Source organism: Pseudorca crassidens, chromosome 8, assembly GCF_039906515.1.
Source record: "Pseudorca crassidens isolate mPseCra1 chromosome 8, mPseCra1.hap1, whole genome shotgun sequence".
In the NCBI taxonomy this organism is placed as follows: domain Eukaryota; kingdom Metazoa; phylum Chordata; class Mammalia; order Artiodactyla; family Delphinidae; genus Pseudorca; species Pseudorca crassidens.
Window position 1 is genome coordinate 21,520,539 of NC_090303.1, and position 21,833 is coordinate 21,542,371.

Here is a 21,833-nt window from a genome sequence, read left to right on the forward strand (position 1 = left end):
TAGGGTTAGGGTACATGATAGGGTACAGGTTAGTGTTAGTATACAGGTTAGAATTAGGGTACGGGTTAGGGTAAAGGTTAGGGTTAGGATTAGGGTTAGGCAACGGGTACGGTTTAGGGTACAGGTTAGGGTACGACAACGGGTTAGGGTTAAAGTTAAAGGCTTCAGTATGATGGTTCTACTATCTTGATCCGTCTACCACTATGAATAGGCAGGAGAGACGAACAGCGTCCCGGAATCAGCGTTGGGATTCCTGATAGTTGGCTCGGGACAGGTATTCAGAGAACAGGTACTAGGAGAAAGGTGTATTCCAGAAGGTAGGACGTATTACCCAGATGAAGGGAGATCTAGCTCCCAGGAACTGGAATCCCCCAACAGGTGAGGGGCAAGGCCTTCGGAAGGACAGAACAGGTAATGATATTTGGAACTCCAAGCAGTGGAATCGGGGAGACTTGTTAGCTGGTGGTAGGACCGCATTGCTGGACTGGCCTTGGGAGCGAGACTGTTATCCTCGATCCTCCTGGTAGAGGAAGGATTATGAGTGTTGGGAGGTTTGACAAGAGGGTCCCAAGGATAGGGACCTGGCACTGGACAGAGCACCAAGAGTCAGGCCTGTGGGAACAGGGCAGAGGTCCAGATCTCAAAGCAGAAGCAGGAGGATAAGAAAACCAACAGCCAAGATGGTTGGACGTTGCAGTCAAGATTAGCCTACACACCAGCGGAGCTGAGCCACCCAGTGGGGAGTGGGGGCTGGAGTGGGTGCGAGGTGGCATCACACTGTGGTCGGAGCAGGAATTCAGTAGTTGGGGACTAGATGGGACTGATATTCATAAGAATAGCAACTGCTCGCTGGGCACCTGCTATATGTCAGACACTGTGCTAGGACTTTGCACGTACTTTCACTAACCTCAAAACACCCCTGCGAGGTAGGTGTAATTGTCTCTTTGATAAATGAGGAAACTGCGGCTCAGAGGATAAGTGATAGCCCAAGGTCATAGAGTTAAGAAAAGACGATCTGAGTCCAAACCCACCATCTTTCTACTCCATGAACATATTTATTCCGCACTGTATCTGAGCACAGTTGACTCCAGTTTTTTTGTTCTTAGGGGCAACATCATATATGCAACCTATGATTAACGTTAAAACAGTAAAATTTATATTCGTGGAAAAGCAAGGTCAAGCATGGAGCCGGTAGTATCAATAACATATATTTGTAATTCCATGTTGTAGTAACAGTGAACTCTGTCATTACCTTAAGAAAACATAAACGTTCCTGGTAGTAGCTTCAGCATTCTTGCTGGCCATTTTGCTAATTCTGGAAACCCTAAAAATTAACATCAGCTGGTAGCTATTAGAACCCTTTTTATACAAAATTAGAGTAGGTTTTTTTTTGGCCGTGCCATGCGGCGTGTGGGATCTTAGTTCACCTACCAGGGATTGAACCCATGCCCCCTGCAGTGGAAGCAGGAGTCTTAATCACGGGACCACTGAGGAAGTCCCAAAATTAGAGTAGTTTTTGTTTTTGTGGGTTTTTTTTTTTTTTTTTTTGGCTGTGTTGGGTCTTCGTTACTGCGCGCGGGGCTACCCTTCGTTGCGGTGTGCGGGTTTCTCATTGCGGTGGCTTTATTGTTGCGGAGCACGGGCTTTAGGCACGCAGGCTTCAGTAGTTGTGGCACGTGGACTCAGGAGTTGTGGTGCCCGGGCTTAGTTGCTCCGCGGCACGTGGGATCTTCCTGGGCCAGGGCTCGAACCCATGTCCGTTGCACTGGCAGGCAGGTTCTTAACCACTGTACCCCCAGGGAAGCCCCTAGAGTAGTTTTTAAAAGAGTGTATGTTGAAGGAAATTGCCAGTAGGAACAGGAATCCTGGTGGGATATGAGGACTTGGGCTTCTGAGAGCACATCAAGACACAGTCCCCTACCCCCTCTTCTGTAGCAAAACTAGCAATATCACTGCCTACTCCACTAATCAAATAGCACACAGATGAGAGGTGAATCCATCTTTATCATTTATAATTTCAAATTCTAGTATCTCAGTTTTAAAATTGAATGACTACCTCCCCAGGACTATATTTCAGAGTCACTAGGGGAAAGGAAGCGGGGAGGGGTCAGAGTGAGCAGGGTATTAAGATGCCCAGGCACAAACCTGTGGTCCCACAAAACCAGATTTACTGACCCCGCGCAGTGAGGGAGAGCACTAAAGAGAGGGAGGAGGGAAGCATCTTGTAAGTCTGAGGTTCCTTCTGAAGGATTTTGAGGGGGGCGTAAGGGAAGCAAGGAACAGCTCTGTATTGGATGCTGTTTCTGCTGTGAGTTTAAGAGAAGTAAACCAGGTGGTGGGTGCTGCCATGAATGGAGGGCTATTTAGCAATTAGGAATCCCCAGTGAGATATGGAAATAATAAGATGGGTTGGGACACCCTCGGAAGGAAAGAAGCAGCCATTCAAAGAGGAGGGATGTGGCGTTTTACAGCTGCCATAAGACTGGCGGGGAGCAGTGCTTCCTGTTAACTCTGCAGCTGGCTCTGTGTTCATCCTCCCAGCCTGAATGACAGCAGGGCTGCTTTTTCTTCCCCCCTTTTTTCTTTTTCAGTTTGAGCTGATTTTTTTTCATGTTTTAGCTCCCGACAGGTTTTCACTCTTTCAGTGGGGTGGGGAAGAGCATGGGGAGGAAAGTTGAGCGATCCCCTTGGTCATTCAGCCCACCCTCCTGTACTGTGATCTGGACCTTGGTTTTGGATTTTTCCATTATCACTGATGGCTGGGACCTTCAGATGCTCTCTTAAGCAATGTTCATATCATAACCTGGATGAGAACATTGAAAAGCACGCTTATAAAGTCATAAGCGGGGACTTCCCTGGTGGCGCAGTGGTTAAGAATCCGCCTGCCAGTGCAGGGGACACGGGTTCGAGCCCTGGTCCAGGAAGCTCCCACATGCCACAGAGCAACTAAGCCCGTGAGCCACAACTACTGAACCCGTGTGCCACAACTACTGAAGCCCGCACACCTAGAGCCTGTGCTCCACAACAAGAGAAGCCACCGCAGTGAGAAGCCCGCGCACCACAATGAAGAGTAGCTCCCACTTGCCGCAACTAGAGAAAGCCCGCACGCAGCAATGAAGACCCAACACAGCCAAAAATAAATAAATAAATTTATTTTTTAAAAAAAGTCATAAGTGACAGAAAGATGGAGGGACAGGAATTTCTGGATGAGTGGACTGAACACCATATGAAATGCTAAGTGGCTGCCAGGGCCAGACACCTTGAATAAGCATCTCCAGGCAGTACCTTCTGATGGTGCCACATTCTGATCTTCTTTAAACCAGATCATCTTCCCACCCACAACACACATTCCGTATTTAAAACTCCTAAGTGGCTCCTAAATGATCTGGCCTCTGCCTGCCTTTCCAATTTTATCTTCTGCCTCTCTTCCCCTTAGGCCCCGTAGTTCGACCACACTGGCCTTCTTTCTGTTCCTGGACACCAACCTCATTCCCATACTCAGACCTTTGCTAGACTTCTCTGGAATGTGTGAGAATACGCTTACAGAGATTTTTGACCAGAGTAACTCTTCATCATTTAAGTCTTAGCTTAAATTTTATCTTTTCAAAGAGGTCTTCCCTGTCAACTCTCTCTAATCCCTTCCCCCAGCCCAGTCTCTCTCATTACCTCTTCTATGTATATATATATAATAGCACTTACCACTAAACTTTTGTCAAATTACTGGCTTTCTTTTTATGGGTGCTCCCTGAGAGCAGGGACTTGGTGTATACCACCAGCCACTATGACAACAGTTGGCACACAGTAGGTGACCAATTAATATCTGTTGAATGAACACATTTTTGTCAAGCGACTTCATTGTGTCGGCCACATCTGAGTGGGCTGATGGCTATTCTAGAGAAAATCCTCGGTTAAGCTAGTCACAACAGAGCAGTGGCCTGTGAGTGGTCCGCATGAGAAATCTGCCCCACAGATTGTGTGGTGACTATCAGACCCCATCAGATTCACGTTAAGGGCATTTTGAATCCAAGATATAGAGGGAAGCCAGTAGAAAGCAGCAGCAGCAAAGGGGGCAGTAGAAGCAAAGTGAATAAAAAAGCAGAGAGAGAGAAACAAAGACAGATTTGGGGCCTCCAAAATAGTGTCACTAGCATTTGGATTGCTCAGGTTACCAAAGATGTTTTGAGCCAGGAGAGTTACTGCTGTGTCGTAAATGATAAACATTTGTCTGGTTGTCCAAGAGGCCTTTTTCTTATACCTTTCAGTAAAAACCGATCACCTTAGTCACGTTTTTGCCACATGAAAGGATATTTGACAGAGACCAAACTGTAATCTAAGATGATAGGCTCAATAGGCTGGGGTGATGGGCCTAATGCAATACATTAAGGTTTCATAGGTATAGACTTAAAAGCTCTCCATTTATGTTCAAAGAATCAACCATACAAATAGGAGATTAGTGGAAGATACAAGTAAGCCGCAACCTAAAAACAATCTTTTTGCAAACGGCAAGTTCAGTTTATATTAAAAACAGTGTGATGATTTTTTTTAATTTAGTTTTATTTTTTATAGAGCAGGTAATAACAGTGTGATGATTTTTTAAAAAGTAATTCCATCTTAGGCAACTTTTATAAAACTGTAGGGTTCCACCCTGGAGAAGGGATCTTCCCTCTCCATGCTGCATATCCACACTGCCTGGAATATGGTATTCAGCTCTGGGTACCTGCTTCATGAGGAATTCTGTAGGAGCCCCCAAGCTGAGTCTATGTGAGCTCACCACTGGAAGTCAGACTGGCATGGGTTTGTCTGGCTGGTTGATGGACAAATGAACCTCTTGAGAGAACAGAACCAAAAGGAAGAGTCAGGCAGCTAACCTTGGCCCAGTTGCAAAGCCTTACGTGTTGCAAGGAGTGGTCTGGGCTTAAGTTTTGTCACTTGAATTTAGCTCCTGATTCAGGCAATCCCTCCCCTTCAAATTCATACCTGATTCCTATGGAGAAGGATTGGGAGTAAAACAATTAAACAGCAATTTCATAAAATCTTCAAGACTTGGGGGCCTTTGGGGTCTAAGCAACACATCCTTGGTACTTGTGAAAGATAATCAAATCATATGGGAATAGGAGTGGTCTTCCCCCTTTGCCACAGAAATATGATTTTCTTGGGCTCTAGTGCACCACTAATAGTACTGAAAGCAACAGAATGTCTGGCACAGGCCCAAGCTGCAGGCAGAGGGGCTGCAAGCAGAGTGAGCTGGACCAGGAAGGGCAGCTGACCACACTGAGAGCACAAGTGCTCTTTGGGGACTCGGAGAAATAGCCAAAACACTTCCCAAAAGGAGCTACAGCTGTGATCTCTGTCTCACGTATCCCAATATGAAAAAGGGTCTGGAAACACTGAAAATGAGTAACAATTGAAAGAAATTTGAGCTTGGGAAAGAGAAGACATGGAGGAATTTGACAGATGTCTTTCATTGTTGGGGAGCAATTGAGAAATGGGAAGAAAAAGGAACATTATTGTAAAGCGCCTTTTTTTTTTTTTTTTTTTGCGGTATGCGGGCCTCTCACTGCTGTGGCCTCTCCCGTTGCGGAGCACAGGCTCCGGACGCACAGGCCCAGCAGCCATGGCTCACAGGCCCAGCTGCTCCGTGGCACGTGGGATCTTCCCGGACCGGGGCACGAACCCGTGTCCCCTGCATCGGCAGGCGGACCCTCAACCACTGCGCCACTAGGGAAGCCCTAAAGTGCCTATTCTTTATTCATCTTTTCAAAACTGTGCCAATGCTTCCACATTTCTTACCTCATTTGATTTCCATAGCTGTCATTCCTCCCATATTTACAAATGAGAAAAATGAAGCTTGGAAAGTTTTAAACAATGTGCCTGAAGTGATGTAGCCAATAGGTGGTTGAGCTGGGATTAGGCCATAAATCCAGTGGTGTGCTGGTAAATGTTTAACTATTGGCTCTTTGGGGGAAAAGAAGCCTTGTTTTGTGGTGTGTGCTGACTTCTGTGGTGTAAATTCTCCCATCAGGGTGGACTTCAAGCTACCAACATAACGCCATTAAACACAGTGTTGGGAAGAGATGCACACAAACAGCTCTTCCAAGCCGTATGAGCCAGTACAGTACATCACCTTATTTCCACACTCTCTCCATCCTATATGCTTCTTCCCAGGATATGTCTTAGTCTCCATGAAGCAGAGGTTGCTATAGCTACTGACTGGACATTCAAAAATAGACTGTCCTGAGGTGGGTGGCTTTCAACCCTAGCTGAGAGACTGCTGGGTACAGGGTTGTAAGAGGAGATTCAGATATCATCGAGGTTTGTCAGGATTTCCAAGCCTTGATGCACATCAGAATCACCTGGACAACTCGTTAACATAGATTATGGAGAGTATAGCATACAGGTTAAAAGTGCAGATCTGGAGCCAGACAGCTTATGTTCAAGTCTGGCTGAGCCCCCGAATGGCTAGGTGACCTTGGGCAAGTTCCTTAACCTCTCTGTGCCTCAGTTTCATTGTTGATAGATGGTGATGACAATAATAGTATTTACCTCACAGCATTGTTAAACAAGTTAAATGAGTAACTGCTTGTAAAATGCTTAAAACAGTGCATGGAACATAGTAAACACTGTTAGTGTTAGTTGTTGTTGTTATTACCAAAACCTCTCCTGGGTGAGGCCTATCTGTTTGTATTTGAAACATACTTTCCCAGTGATCTTAATGCAATCAGCTGTTGTTATCCATAGACATCTGGGAAACCACTGAAGTCTATGATTCTTGCTCTTTGGGAGTTGGGTAGCTTCCTGTAGACCAACCCAAGAGTGAATCTCAGACTGTCATTGCAAATTGGGGACATTCCATGAATCCTAAGCTCACTACGGTTGTGTTGGACATCCTCTCAGAAATCCTTATCCTTCCACAGAAGAACTAGGTTGTAGGATACAATACAGATCTTGTTTTTATTGTATTTTTTAAAGGAATAAATAAAACCTAATCCACAGTCAAAGTTTCACCTTAATGATGGCACAGAACATGACAGGGGCTGTAGGTTAATCTGAATTTCTAAGAAGCATTGTAATTTCCACTAATCTCCCCCTCAGTGTTCATTTACGTCATAAACCTATATTTCATTTCTGGCCTGGATCCATGTAGTCAGTCCTTAGGGCTCTAGCTTTGCTCTCTCTGACTTCAAGAACTAAAACAAAGAGGAGATCCATGAAGATGGAGGAGAAGAGGGCGTAGATTTCACCTCCCTCCACGAACAAGTCAAAAATACATCTACGTGTGGAACAGTTCTCACTGAAAACTTACTAGAAACAGAAGGACCCCCGTACAACCAAGGCTGTAAGAAGATCCACACGTAATCCAGTAGGAAGGGAAGAAAAGCAATTGTGTCAGGATCCATGCCTCTGGGAGGGGACTCAGAAAAAAAGGGAGATTGCACAGGCAGACACCTGCCCTGGGGTGTGAGTGGTGAGGGCCGCAGATTGGATGCACTGGTCCTGGGGTCCTACGAAGGGGAGATGAGCCCCTCTGGCTGGTGGGAGGACTGCCAAGACTAACAGAGTCTGTGGGAAGCCTGGACTCCACGCATGAGGAGCGTGCATGCTGGCTTGCCCTCGAGGCAGGGTGGAGAGAAGTCTGCTCTAATGGCCCCCAGGTTTCTGTGACCTGCTCACTCCACGCCACAGCACAGCACTGGATCTGGGGTGGCCACGACCAGGGAGAAGACTTGATCATGGGACACAGATGTGACCCGGACCCAGGGCAGAGCCTAGGTGGGGCAGTGATGGCTCTCCTTAGCGCTAACTCAAGCCGTGTATCAGAAGCATCCCAAATCTCTGATGGCAATCGCTCGACCATAGCTCACACACTGCTGAGAGTCCTTGTGGGCCCCACCTGCCCTAATAATGAGTCATCAGAAAAAGTTTTTTAAAAATCCTGTTTAAAATCACATCAAAAAGAGTAAAATACCTAGGAATAAATTTAGCCAAGGAGGTGAAAGACCTATACTCTGAAAACTATAAAACACTAATGAAGGAAAGTGAACATGATACAAAGAAGTAAAAAGATGTCCCACGCTTTTGTACTGGAAGAATCAAAATTGTTAAAATGACCATACTACCCAAAGCAGTCTACAGATTTAAGTCAATTCCAATCAGAATACCTGTGACATTTTTCACAGAACTAAAACGAATAATCCTAAAATTCATATGGAACCACAAAAGACCCAGAATTGCCAAAGCAATTTTGAAAAAAAAGAACAGAGCTGGGGCAATCACACTGCCTGGCGTCAGACTACTACAGAGCTACAGTAATCAAAACAGCATGGTACTGGCACAAAACCAGACACATGGATCAATGGAACAGAACAGAGCCCAGAAATAAACCCCTATGCCTATGGTCAATTAATCTATGAAAAAGGTGGCCAGAATATACTATGGAAAAAAGACAGTCTTTTCAATAAGTGGTGCTGGGAAAACTGGACAACTACATGTAAAACAGATTAGAACATTTCCTCTCACCATATACAAAAATAAATTCTAAATGGATTAAAGACCTCAATGTAAGACCTGAAACTGTAAAATTCCTAGAAGAGAACATAGGCAGAGGACTCTCTCACATAAATCATAGCAATGTTTTTTTGGATCTGTCTCCTAAGACAAAAGAAATAAAAGGAAAAGGAAACAAATGGGACCTAATTAAACTGAAAAGCTTTTGCACAGCAAAGGAAACCATTGATAAAATGAAAAGACAACCTTTGGAGTGGGAGAAAATATTTGCAAATGATATAGCCAATAAGGGGTTAATATCCAAAATACATAAACAGTTCATACAACTCAATATCAAGAAAACAAACAACCCAATCAAGAAATGGGCAGAAGACCTGAATAGACATTTTTCCAAAGAAGACATACAAATGGCTAACAGGCACATGAAAAGATGCTCAGTATCACTAATTATTAGAGAAATGCAAATCAAATCCACAATGAGATATCACCTCGCATCTGTCAGAATGGCCATCATCAAGAAGACCACAAATAACAAATGTTGGTGAAGATGTGGAGAAAAGGAAACCTTTGTACACTGTTGGTGGGAATATAAATTGGTGCAGCCACTATGGAAAACAGTTTGGAGTTTCCTCAAAAAACTAAAAACTAGGGCTTCCCTGGTGGCGCAGTGGTTGAGAGTCCGCCTGCCGATGCAGGGGATGCGGGTTCATGCCCCGGTCCCGGAAGATCCCACATGCAGCGAAGCGGCTGGGCCCGTGAGCCATGGCTGCTGGGCCTGCGCGTCCAGAGCCTGTGCTCCGCAACGGGAGAGGCTACAACAGTGAGAGGCCCGCGTACTGAAAACAAACAAACAAACAAAAAAAACCAAAAAAAAAAAAACCCTAAAAAATAGAACTACCGTATGACACAGCAAGTCCATTCCTGGGTATATATCTGGAAAAATGAAAACACTAATTTGAGGAGATACATGCACCTCAGTGTTCATAACAGCACTCTTTACAATAGCCAAGATGTAGAAGCAATCCAAGTGTCCATCAAGAGATGAATGGATAAAGAAGATGCGGCAGATGTATATATATATACACACACACATTGTGTGTATATACACATACAATGAAATACTACTCAGCCATAAAAAAGAATAAAATTCTCCCATTTGTAGCAATGTGGGTGGACCTAGAGAATATCCTGTTGGCAAAATAAGTCAGACAGAAAGGCAAATACTACATGGTATCACTTATATGTGGAATCTACAAACAACAGATGAATGTATATAGCAAAACAGAAACAGACTCACAGACAGCAAACAAACTAGTAGTCACCAGTGGGGAGACGGGAGGGGGGAGGTGCAAATAGGGGTATGGGATTGATAAAACTACTATGTATAAAGTAGGTAAGTAACAAGGATATATCTTACAACACAGGAAATTATAGCCATTATTTTTTAATAACTTTTAATGGAGTACAATCTGTAAAAATACTGAATCACTATGCTGTACACCTGAAACTAATATACTATTATAAATTAACTATTTTTTTTAAGAAGAATTGAAACAGAGAGAAGAGGAACTCTCCAACAGACACAGGCCTGGCTCTTGCATCCACATCTTACTAGCTTTGTGCCCTCAGGAAAGTTAATTAGCCTCTCAAAATCTTAGCTTTGTCCTCTATAAAAACAGTATAATAATGCTTAGTGCCTGAGTTTGTTATGAGGATTAAATAAGATTTGTAAAGCCCTTAGCATAGTGTCTGGTACATGAAAAAGGTACAGTAAGTGGTGCCTTTAAATAATAAGCTGAATCTCAAATGTAAAATTCTAAAATGACACAAGTATATGGAATGAAACAGCAAAGGAACATACAGAGATGACTACATCATAAAGAGAGAGGCAATGGGGCTTCCCTGGTGGCGCAGTGGTTGAGAGTCCGCCTGCCGATGCAGGGGACACGGGTTCGTGCCCCGGTCCGGGAGGATCCCACATGCCGCGGAGCTGCTGGGCCCGTGAGCCATGGCCGCTGAGCCTGCGCATCCGGAGCCTGTGCTCCGCAACGGGAGAGGCCACAACAGTGAGAGGCCCGGGTACCACAAAAAAAAAAAGATGCATGATCAAGGACACACTGTAAATTATCATCAATCTATATATTGTGAAAAGACTTCATAGGTTTTCTAAGGTGTGTGGAAATGATAACCTCGTTTCCACTTTAAGGAGGTTTTCTGAGTACGTTTGTCCTTTGTACTTTGTATCAAGAAGATGGAAGACATATCCAGATCACTCAAGGAGTAGGGGGAGGGTATTTCTTATGCCTAAGAAAGAACACTGAATGTAGACGGTTTTATGAGTTGTTACTCAGAATGGTCTATAAGGCCAGAGTTGTTAACTAGCTACCATAAAATTCTAAAGTTGTAGCCTCTGCCTAGGGGCACACGAGGATGCAAAGCTGACAGATCATACATGGCTGCCTGCCATCTGCCCCAGTTAAGAGCTTCTAATCAGCAGATTGCTGTGCAAGGTAGCTCATACTGATAACTCCCCTTAAAAACTGACTTTGAAGCAAGGTCCAGAGAGATGCTAGATTGCACGTACAATGAGTATCTGAGGACAGCCTTGAACTAAATCATCGCACACATCAGACTCAGCTTTTTCTCCAAGGCTCTGAAAGTCTTGTAGAAACATAAATTTCCTGTCCTCTTGTACTTCTTTTCCATCTCTCCCCACATCCCACTCCTGCCCAGTCCCAAGTAGGCTCTGCAGAATTCAGGGAATCATCATTCATTTATTCAGTCCACAGACACAATAGGAGTGTCTGCTGTGTGCCAAGCACAGGAGTAGGTGCTAGAGGTATACATATGGATCAGGCAGAGTGTCTGCATGTGAGTAGCCCACATTCTGGTTTGGGAAACAGAAATGGAAACAAAGAGTCATACTATAATTTGCTACCTGCTTTAATAGTTCTCTGACAGCACCAAGGCAGAGATGACCATTCTGCTTTGAGAAGGTGGGAGAGCTCCTCAAAGGTGGTGATTCTTGATTTGAGGGATGAGCCTGAGTGCTCAGGGGTGAAGCCAGGGAAGATAAATTCTTTTTTTTAAAAATAAATTATTTTATTTTATTTTATTTATTTTTGGCTATGTTGGGTCTTTGTTGCAGTGCACATGCTTCTCATTGTGGTGGCTTCTCTTGTTGCAGAGCATGGGCTCTAGGCAAGCGGGCTTCAGCAGTTGTGGCACGCAGGCTCAGTTATTGTGGCACACGGGCTTAGTTGCTCCGCGGCAGGTGGGATCTTCCCGGACCAGGGATCGAACTCGTGTCCCTTGTATTGGCAGGCAAATTCTTAACCACTGCGCCACCAGGGAAGTCCCAGGGAAGGTAATTTTAAGCAGAAGAAGCAATGTGTGCAAAAGCTCCAATGTGTGTGTGGTTGACATGCAGGCTTTGTGGTGGACAGGGAGGCTGGAAAGGTTGGCTGGAGAGCGATTGTAACAGCAGTAACATGTGAACGTGAAATTCGGAGGGAAACCATGTTTTGCTACAGCTCCGAATTTTAGAATTGGAAGGGATCTTAGTGATTGTGCAGGTTAACCTCACAGAGGCTCAGGGTGCTTAATGACATGTTCATGGCAGGACCAGAAGCAATCTGTCGGGAGGGGAAAATATTTCCCACTTCCCCTTTTAGTTCTTTTGGCTGGTTGAATAATTAAAATGACATAAGACAGATTAACAGGAGAAAAAAAAAGAAATTTAATTATGAACATACAGGGAATCCACAGGAAATTCTAAAGAACCAAGTAAAATGAGGTATATATGTCATCCTGGACCAAGGAGAAGGGAGTAGGGGTCAGGGACTTCAAAAGTAAAGAAGTAAATTCATAGGAAGAATGAAGAGAGCAAATGTTTAGTATCAATAAATAAATGTTTGCTGGGCCAAACCAACAATGGGACACAAAGGGGAATTTTAGTAAACTTTGCTAGGTTCCTCCCTTGTCTACCACACCTAGTTCATATTATACTATAGATACCTCTGGTGATGGTTCTTTCCTGAAATAGGCCCTCTATCTAAATTCTTTCAGGCAGTTAAGTGAGAGTTGCAAAGAAAAATTTCCCGAGTCTTCTGTTCCTTCCTCACGCCAAGAGACACATTTTGGTTTGGTAAATTTTGCTTCCCTACCAATATCTCCCAACACTAGGACTTCTGCTCCTTTCTCTGAATCTTCCAACCATGACTCCTAGCACCAGCCTGGAAATTTGATCCTCTAAAGCCTGGAAATTGGGTCTTTCAGAGCTCAACCTGGAAGTCACGGTATAGAGTTTAGACATGTGTTTCTACTCATGAGTGTTATGCTAATGGACAAATATTTTATATATATATATGTATATAGTTATCACAGTTCAAAGACTGCTTAAAGGGGAATGTGTTGGTTTTCCATTGCTACTGTAACAAAGTACCTTAAATTTGGTGATTTATACACATTTATATATTTTCTTATGGTTCTGGAGGCCAAAAGCCAAAATCATTTTCACTGGGCTAAACTCAGTGTGTCAGCAAGGCTGGTTTCTTCCAGAGGCTGCACACCTTCCTTGGCTGTGACTGCATCACACCAATCCCTGCTGCTCTTGCCACATTGCCTTCTTTTTTCTTTTTTAAAAAAATTAATTTATTTATTTTTGGCTGCATTGGGTCTTTGTTGCTGTGCGTAGGCTTTCTCTAGTTGCGGCAAACAGGGGCCTACTCTTTGCTGCAGTGTGCAGGCTTCTAATCATTGTGGTGGCTTCTCTTGTTGCGGAGCATGGGCTCTAGGTGCACGGGCTTCAGTAGTTGTGGCACAAAGGCTCAGTAATTGTGGCGCACGGGCTTAGTTGCTCCATGGCATGTGGGCTCTTCCCAGACTCTAGGCATGTGGGCTTCAGTAGTTGTAGCACGTGGGCTCAGTAGTTGTGGCCCACGGGCTGTAGAGCACAGACTCAGCTGCTCCGCGGCATGTGGGATCTTCCCGGACCAGGGATCGAACCCGTGTCCCCTGCATTGGCAGGCAGATTCTTAACCACTGCACCACCAGGGAAGTGCCTTGCCTTCTTCTCTCTTTGACCTTCTACCCTCCCTCTTCTAAGGACCCTTGTGATTACATTCAGGGCCCACCTGGATAATCCAGGCTAAGCTCCCCATCTTAAGATCCTTGATGACATGTGTAAGTCTCTTTTGCCACATAGGTAACATTCACAGATTCTGGGGCTTAGGAGGTGAATATTTTCTGGGGAAGAGAGGATTCTTCAGTTTACCACAGAGAGCAGTATTCTTTGTTCTTGAATTGGAAGCAGATTACACACACCTCTTTGTGGCTGGAGATTTGGGAATTTAGGGGTAGATGGGAAGGACTGGGACAAGTAACCCTCATTAGTTGCTCAGCCTCTAGACAATCAGATACCAGAGGGGTTTGGGGGGAAGCAGGCCAGAAGAAGTCTTTTCTCTCCCTGCCCATAATACATGCCATCCAAGTTGAATTAACATTGTGCTGGAAATGTGGTTGGCAATTTAAAAAGGGTTAAGGGACTCCCGAAAATTTTTTCGCTGAATCACTGATGGTAGAGCCACGTGACTAGCTGAGTAAACTTTTTTACAGATGTGGGAGGTTCATAGTTTGTGATTCTGGATTGGCTGTGTGTACAGTTCGGGACATGCTGAAGACTGTTCTGAGTCTTTTACCCTTAGACCCAGGTAAAAAGCCCTGTGCTTGAGAGCCCACTCTGGCCTCCTCTGGCTGCACCTCTCCTCGGGTGTGCCACAGGGACCTGTCTAAATGCTCTCCAGGTACCCAGGAATTTGGAGTCCTGCCAAAATGCTCCCAAGCTTGCTTCCAGGGCGTGCACGAACCTCTTCCCCATGTCCATCCTCCTGAGGTCAGGCAGCAAGGCCCATGGGTGGCCAAGGGGTGGCTCTTTGGGGAATGGAAGGAACTTAGATATGGGGAAGGGTTCATATGGGTAAGCTCCAGGCCATCACGGTACAGAGCAAAGCTCTGGAGCTGATATCACGGACTAAAGGCCAGCTCTCCCAGACGGATGGCCAGGGTCTGGTGGAGAACTCTGGGGAGGCTGAGAGCTCTAAAGAACCTGGGCTTCCTTGTCTTTATGTACTTTGTCAGGGTAGGAGGATCAAATATGTTTTACTTAACCATGTGTCAGCTTGATTTATGACTTTTAAATAATTAGATATGTAGGATATGTCTCTTGTTAATACTCTTGCCTTGGGCTCTGTATATGCTAGTGGCAGGTCTGGCCAGAGCTACACTCACTGCTATGAATAGCAACGCCTAAATCAGAGGTACCCCACACATTGCACAAAGCAGTGCAATGAAAGTATAATGTGAAGGAATCAAGTCAAGTTTCTTTGGGCAGCAAACTGAATGTAAAAAGAAGTTCAATTAATCCAACAAGTCATTAGGAAAGTATCTATCTTAGGGCCCAACCTTCATAAGATAGAATATTTAGTTAGCTAGGGTGAAGAGGATAAATAAGACTTAATGCCTTCAACATTAACAGTCAGTTTCTGGTGTTTAGATTTTGGAAAATATTTGATTCTATATTCTAAATTCCAATCTTTTGTTGTAACTGTACAGTTCAGTTGCATGGGAACCCAAAATAACATTAGCAAAAAAGTACGAGAACAAAGAATGAGTGATATTTCACAATCAGTGTGCCCAGAAGACTTCCCTCAAGTCATATTCTTTGAACCACTTAGGTGTAGGAGGGCTCCTCTCTCATTGGAAAAAACCACGGCGGGTCTTCCCATATTCTTCTGGTTAATTTGTCAGTGGATTCCTCCTGACGGTCTAATAAGGATTAAAAATTGAAGTCTATATTCAACACAAGCAGTGTTTTTAAAGTTAAAACTGGTGTTTTAAAAGTTAAATGAAGAATAAACTCAAATATAAAAGTTCAAAAAACCCCTGGAAATCTAATAATTTTTCTTAATCACAAAATACATATGTATTGGTGACTTTGGTTTCCTCTTTCACTTTTCCTTTTTAAATGCATCTAAAGTTTCATGATTAAAAATAGTCTAACACAGAGGTCAGCAAACTTTTGGTAAAAGGTCAGATAGTAAATATTTTAGGCTTTGTGGGTCATATGTCTCTGTTGCAACAACTCAGCTCTGCCCCCTGCAGTGCAAAAGTAGTCAGGTGATATGTAAATAAGTTAATGTGGCTTTATGTCAATAAAACTTTTTTATGAACCCTGAAATTTGAACCTTACGTAATTTTCAGGTATTGCAAAATATTATTTTTGATTTTTTTCCCCCAACATGTAAAACTGTAAAAAAGTCATTCTTAGCTCACAGGCCATACAAAAACAGGTGGCAACCTAAAACTATAAAACTACTGAAGAAAACAGAAGAAAAACGTGACATTTGACTTGGCAATGATTTCTTAGATATGAGAGTAGAAGCACAGGAAACAAAAGTAAGAATAGACAAATGGGTCTCTATCAAACAAACTTCAGTGCATCAAGGACACAGCTAATGGAGTGAAAAGGCAACCTATGGAATGGAAGAAAATATTTGCACATCATACCCAGAATATAAAAAGAATCATATAACTCAACAACAAAAAATCAAATAACTCAATTTAAAAATGGGCAAAGGACTTCAATAGACATTTCTCTAAAGATGATATATAAATGGCCAGCAAGTATACAAAAAGATGTTCAAGATTCCTAATCATCAGAGAAATACAAATCAAAATCACAATGAGATATCACCTCATACCCATTAGGATGGCTAATATCTAGAAAACAGAAAATGACAAGTGTTGATGAGGATATGGAGACATTGAAACACTTGTTTGGTGTTGGTGGAATTGTAAAATGATGTAGCCACTATGGAAAGTATTGAAAATTTAATAAACGGAAACCTCAATTAAATAGAGTTGGGAGAGCAGAAGGGAGAGCTCTCTCACCCTGCAATGATAGTAGAGCTCAACAGGAAGAAGGAAGACTCTACTTTCTACTTTCCTGACAAGGATTCAGCCAATGAGAAGTCATGGACTCTCTGTTTACTGAGCCCTCCCAACTTCCTTTTCTCCTCTATAAAAGTGTGCTCCTTCCCTTGCTATACGGAGACTTGCACATGGCTCACCATGGTTGCAGACCCTGAACTGCAGTTCTCTGCTAATACCAAGTCCATCTTTGCTGGAGAAATATCTGGCAGTCTATTTGTTTCAGATCAATAAAGCAGTATTGAGGTTCCTCAAAAAAGAGAATTGCCATATGATCTAGCAATCCCACCTCTGGGTATATGTTTGAAAAAATGGGAGGCAGGGTCTTGAAGAGAGATTTGCACACGCATGTTCATAGCAGCACCATTCACAGTAGTTAAGAGGTGGAAGCAACCCAAATGTCCATTGATGGATGAATGGATAAATAAAATATGGCAAATGGAATATTATTCAGCCTTAAAGAAAGGAAGAAAATCTTGTCACGTGCTGCAATACAACATGGATGAACCTTGAGAAGATTACGCTAAGAGAAGTCAGTCACAAAAAAAACAAATACTGGATAATTCCATTTGGATGAGGTATTTAAATAGTCAAATCCACATAAACAGGAAATAGAATGGTGGTTACCAAGGCCAGGGGGTAGGGGAAGAAGGGGTATTGTTTAATGGCTATAGAGTTTTAGATTTGCAAGATGAAAAAATTCTGGAGATCTGTTTCCCAACAATGTGAATATACTTAATGCTACTGAACTGTGCATTGAAAATTTACCACCTTAACCATTTTTATGTTATGTGTTTTTTACCCCAATACAAGAAGTGAAAAAGTATCACTATAATATACATGTTGAGGACTTTATATTCTGAAAAAAAAAATAGTTTGAATCAAAAACAAAACAAACCAGGGGGCAGGCGAGATTTGGCCCTCAGGTCAAATTTTCCTGACCATTGGCCTAATGTAATCCAACTCCCCCTGTAATCAGCATGCTGTCTTCACATATTTTCCCCCCAAATCTTGAGTCACCAAATGTTACGACTGCAAGTGGCCACGGAAACTCAGTCATTTTGGAGGGTAGGAGTGGGGGCCTGGTGAGGTGGGACGGGTATTTTCCAAGGTCGAAGAGGTAGTTAATGGCAGAGCACTGATTTAGAAGTTAGCTGCCTTATTGCTTTTCGGAGTTATCTATAGATTGTTAATGATCATGCAAATAAATTTTGATTTAACTGGAGGTGAACTCAGTAGTTAACTGAATTCCACAGGTGCTGCTATAAATACACATTGAATTGAAGCCCTCTAGTAAGTAGTCATGCTGTGCTCTAGTCCTCTGTGCCTTTTGGCCTGGAGCTGGGAGAGGAAAGGACAGTACTGATTGCAGAACTCACTTTACAGATGAGCTGTTGTGCTAAAATTGGTTTATATGTGGTTTCCCAGAAGTAATTTAACTAACATTTTGTGAAGTATTTAAAATAAGCTCATTTGGGACTTCCCTGGCAGTCCAGTGGTTGGAATTTCACCTTCCAATGCAGGGGTTGCGGGTTCGATGCCTGATTGGGGAGCTGGGATCCCACATGCCTCGCAGCCCCCCGAAAAAAAGAAAAACCCAAAACATAAAACAGAAGCAATGTTGTAACAAATTCAATTAAGACTTTAAAAAATGGTCCACATCGAAAAAATCTTAAAAAAAATAAATAAAATAAGCTCATTTAATACTAGTCTCCAGAAATGTTACCTTGGCCACCAGCCACTTTAAGGGAACTGTGTAAATTTGCCCCTCTTCTTTACAGCATTAATTAACATTTAAAAATGAAGTAATGTTAAAACAAATTCAACTGAGTAAATTTTAAAGATCTTATAGGCTTTTTTCAATGATACATGAATTGGGCAGCATCTCATTTAGCAGATAGAAAGAAGCTCCAATGAGTTGTACAAAATGAAAGACCTTTACAGGCAGAAGGGAGTGGACCAGGAAGTTAAAATAGCAGAAAGTGGATTGGTTGTGACAGGTCACTTTCCTTTAGGGGATGGCACGGGCCTATCAGGCCGATTAACTAGTGCTGACCAGGTGATTCCTGATTGACTGATTTAAGATTCCTATTCTGGGAGAGGGTGACATTCTGAGTCTCCATTTGGTGATGTGGAGCTTAGCATAAGTGACTCCATTTTAGGCCTGTTGTTTTAACAGTGACAGTTTAAAAGACAAACAGTTATATGCTGAATGCCTGACTTCCTAGGGGTGGCGTAAGAAGGAAAGACAAATAAAACCCAGTTCAGCAGGTCAGGATCTAAAATTAAACCATGAGTGAAAGGCACAGTGTTCATTCTGCTCTGTACTGCGAAGCAGGGCAAGCTAGAGGTTTTACCTGGAGTGATAGAAATTGTTTTACTAAACAGCTTTTCATTGTCTAGAAAAATTAAGCTTTGGAAGTCAAGTAGAAATTACAACACAATCCATAAAGTTTATGTAGTAAACTACATAAAAGTTTATGTTTAGAAAGCATAAACATTAATTAATACAGCTTCAATTATAATCTCTGTGTTGTACTAAAAGGTTACTACTATTCATTCCTCCTAGACTTTCCTGGTCTACATAAATGTGCTTATCAAAAGCACCTGGTCTCAGTGAAAAACAAGCTGTAAACATTTGTCTCCATTTATCTGTAAGTTTGTAGAGAAGAGTTATCAAGCGAACGTTTCAAATTGCTTCTTAAACAACATAATAAGCGAATGCAATGCATGAGCCTAGGCAGTTAATAAGCCTAGTTCAGAAAAAAAAGGCTATAAAAGTCATTCTTGGGACAATCACACAAACTTGAAACTGGACTGAACATTAAATGGTATAAGGGAATTGTTTCCTTAGGTGTGCTAACGGTATTGTGATTGAGGCGAACGTCCTTTCTTTAGAAGAGGCAGGCTGAAATATTTAGGGGTGATTGATTTTGTTGTCTGCAATTTATTCAAACGGTGTAACAAAAAGGCATCTCTATTTTCTGTATGTTTGAAAATCATCATAAAGAATTGCGGTGAGGGGAACAGAGGGCATCTTTTTAAAGTTCCTTAGCCAAGAGCATTGTGAAGACCTCCTGAGCTAACAGTAGCTTCAATTTACAGTTTGGGTTTGTAGCGCTGTGTCTTTTTTTTCCTGTTGCACCTGAGGTACCACTGAGTGAGTGCAGTCTCAGCCCAGCCCACGAGCAAGCAAGCAGCTCTTAATCACACTTAATAAGATTCAGCAACAGCTGCAAGCTACCCTGAGGGGGTGAAAGTCCATACCTGGCATAATCTTCTTTACATTCCTACGCTATTACACTGGCACGGTCACTTTCAAATTGCAAAACAGTTCGGTTTGCATTTTCCACCAGTCCTATCTGCATTCGCAGTCCCAGACAGAGGGCATTTCTTTCTGGCCCGTGGACACACCCCCGAGGACTCTTATAGAGGAATCTCTTTGCCCAGCCACCCATTATTGCATTCTATTTCCATCTATTCTTAAATTACTTATTGAAACAGTAAATTTCATCCTGTAGTTCAAAAAGGAAAACCTGGGAAAAGCTGGGAATCATAATTTGGTGCTCTGTTGTCATCATCCTGAGATTTTTTTAAAACAAATTTAGATGAGAACTGTGTATACCAGGAAGCTGTGACATCTTTTTAATAATGAGCACAGACCGTGACAAGGCAATGCTTGCCATGAATATTCAATACCTACTGTACAGACTTCAAATTAGTTTGGTTTCTTCGCTACGAGGCTCGTGGCACCATAGGTTGTAAGTATCCTGCTACCAGGTGCTGGTCTACTACGATCACGCAGGCTACGAGAGGCCCCCAAGATCCCACTTAATTTTAGCAATTAGGGAGGGTGTTCTAGAAGCTGTTCACGCGATCTGAAATTTAGCTTCTGGGTCTAGGACAGGACAGCAAATTTGGTGTCAGAAGGGCTCGCGCAGAGTGCGAGAGAGGCATGGGCCCGGCTAGGAAGGGCGAAACGTGCCGCGGCGCCGCCAACAAGGCTTCGGAGCCGGGGCCTGGGAGGGGTGGGCGGCCATCTTGATAAAGGCCTGAGCGGCGGACGGCGCGGGGCTGACGCTGGCGGGGCTGCCAGATTCGAAGGACACAATGAGTGAGTGACCGGGCAACGTGGAGCGGAATCTAGCTCGGCCAGGGCCCCGCGCGGCGTGGGGGCGCCCAGTGGGCCTCGGATGCGGCGCCGGCTCGCCCCCAGGATGGTGAGGCGGCGAGCGCTGAGGCGCTGCCTGCAGCTGTTAACGCCCTCGGCGGAGCCGGCGCTGCGGGGCCGGGGGCGGAGGAACCCGGGCGCCGGCCACCGTCGCCCTTTCCGCTGCGCTGGGGCGCTGTGTCCGGCGGCGCTGTGGCCCGTGGCCGAAGAGCAGCAGCAGAGGCGGCGGCGGCGCGCGCGCCTGACCGACCATCGCGTCAGGTGAGCCCACGCTCCGTGCCCGCTTCCCTGCCTCCCTGCCCCCCCCACCCCCCGCTAGCGCCCGCCTCCCTGCCCCCCCTCCCCTCCAGCGCCTTTCTTTCGCCCGGCTCCGCTTGCTTCCTCTCGGTCTGTGGGTGGAACGGTCCGCACTCCCCAGCTTGGGGCTGCTTGGACTCTTCCGGGAGTAGAGCGGAATGTGGGTGGGTCCCTGCTCCCGAGCCCTGCCTCATCTCGGAGATGCTGCACTTGTGAGTGGCAGGGATTCGTTTGAATTTCCGCACCTCACGAGGTGCGGAGCCCGCATCTCTGAGGCTGCCTGGATGAAGAGCCACATGATTTTTTTCGCTTGGGAGAGTAGCCGTCTCTGGGATTTGTTATAAGTCCAATCTCCTCTGCAAATCACGAGGTTGCATCTTCACCGATTGGAATACATGTGGGTGTATTTTTTGGTTGTACGTAAATGAGTGGGTGGACAACTTCCTTGGAGCAATTTATTTCTGCTTCACCTGTAGTATTTATTTCTAAAAATCCGTTCTACCAGGTTTCTCCCGTTTTATCTTGAAAACTAACCATGGAATGGAAATGAAGAGCGAAAGATTGGAGCAAGGTGCAGCGAGGTGGTGGAAGCCGGCGCTTTCTTGAGTTTTCTGTTCGGTGGTCGTTTGTTTCTCAAATTGAATATTATTGCAGGCTTTTCAGACCAGGTATTCAGATAGTTCTTTTATTTTTCAGCTGTAATCCTGGTAGTTGAGATAAATACGCTTATACAGGCTCCTGAGTCTGAGATGCATCACATCTCAGTTGAACCTGGAAAATATTGAGTATGAGAAAAGTTAACCTTCAAAAAGTAGCTAGGTTTTTGGCCTTGTCTTTACTGCAGTTGTTCTATATATGTTGTAATATGACT

At 43.9% G+C, this 21,833-nt stretch overlaps 1 protein-coding gene across 4 annotated transcripts in view; it reads left to right on the forward strand.

Annotated features, from left to right (window-relative positions):
- NAPEPLD (N-acyl phosphatidylethanolamine phospholipase D) overlaps nucleotides 1-21,833 on the forward strand; it is a 95,864-nt gene that overhangs the window by 27,991 nt on the left and 46,040 nt on the right. Inside the window, exons 1-2 of one of the 4 annotated variants that reach the window (XM_067746015.1) lie at nucleotides 21,025-21,359; nucleotides 21,468-21,630. The exons of 1 other annotated variant lie outside the window; for it this stretch is intronic. Coding sequence is in view for 1 of the 3 variants with exons in the window: in XM_067746012.1 (XP_067602113.1) it covers nucleotides 20,688-20,926 (239 nt within the window). In the remaining 2 variants the exon portion in view is untranslated. Of the gene's footprint in view, nucleotides 1-20,179; nucleotides 20,927-21,024; nucleotides 21,360-21,467; nucleotides 21,631-21,833 lie in introns of those variants that run through there. 2 more of the 4 variants (XM_067746012.1, XM_067746014.1) reach the window with 2 other exon arrangements.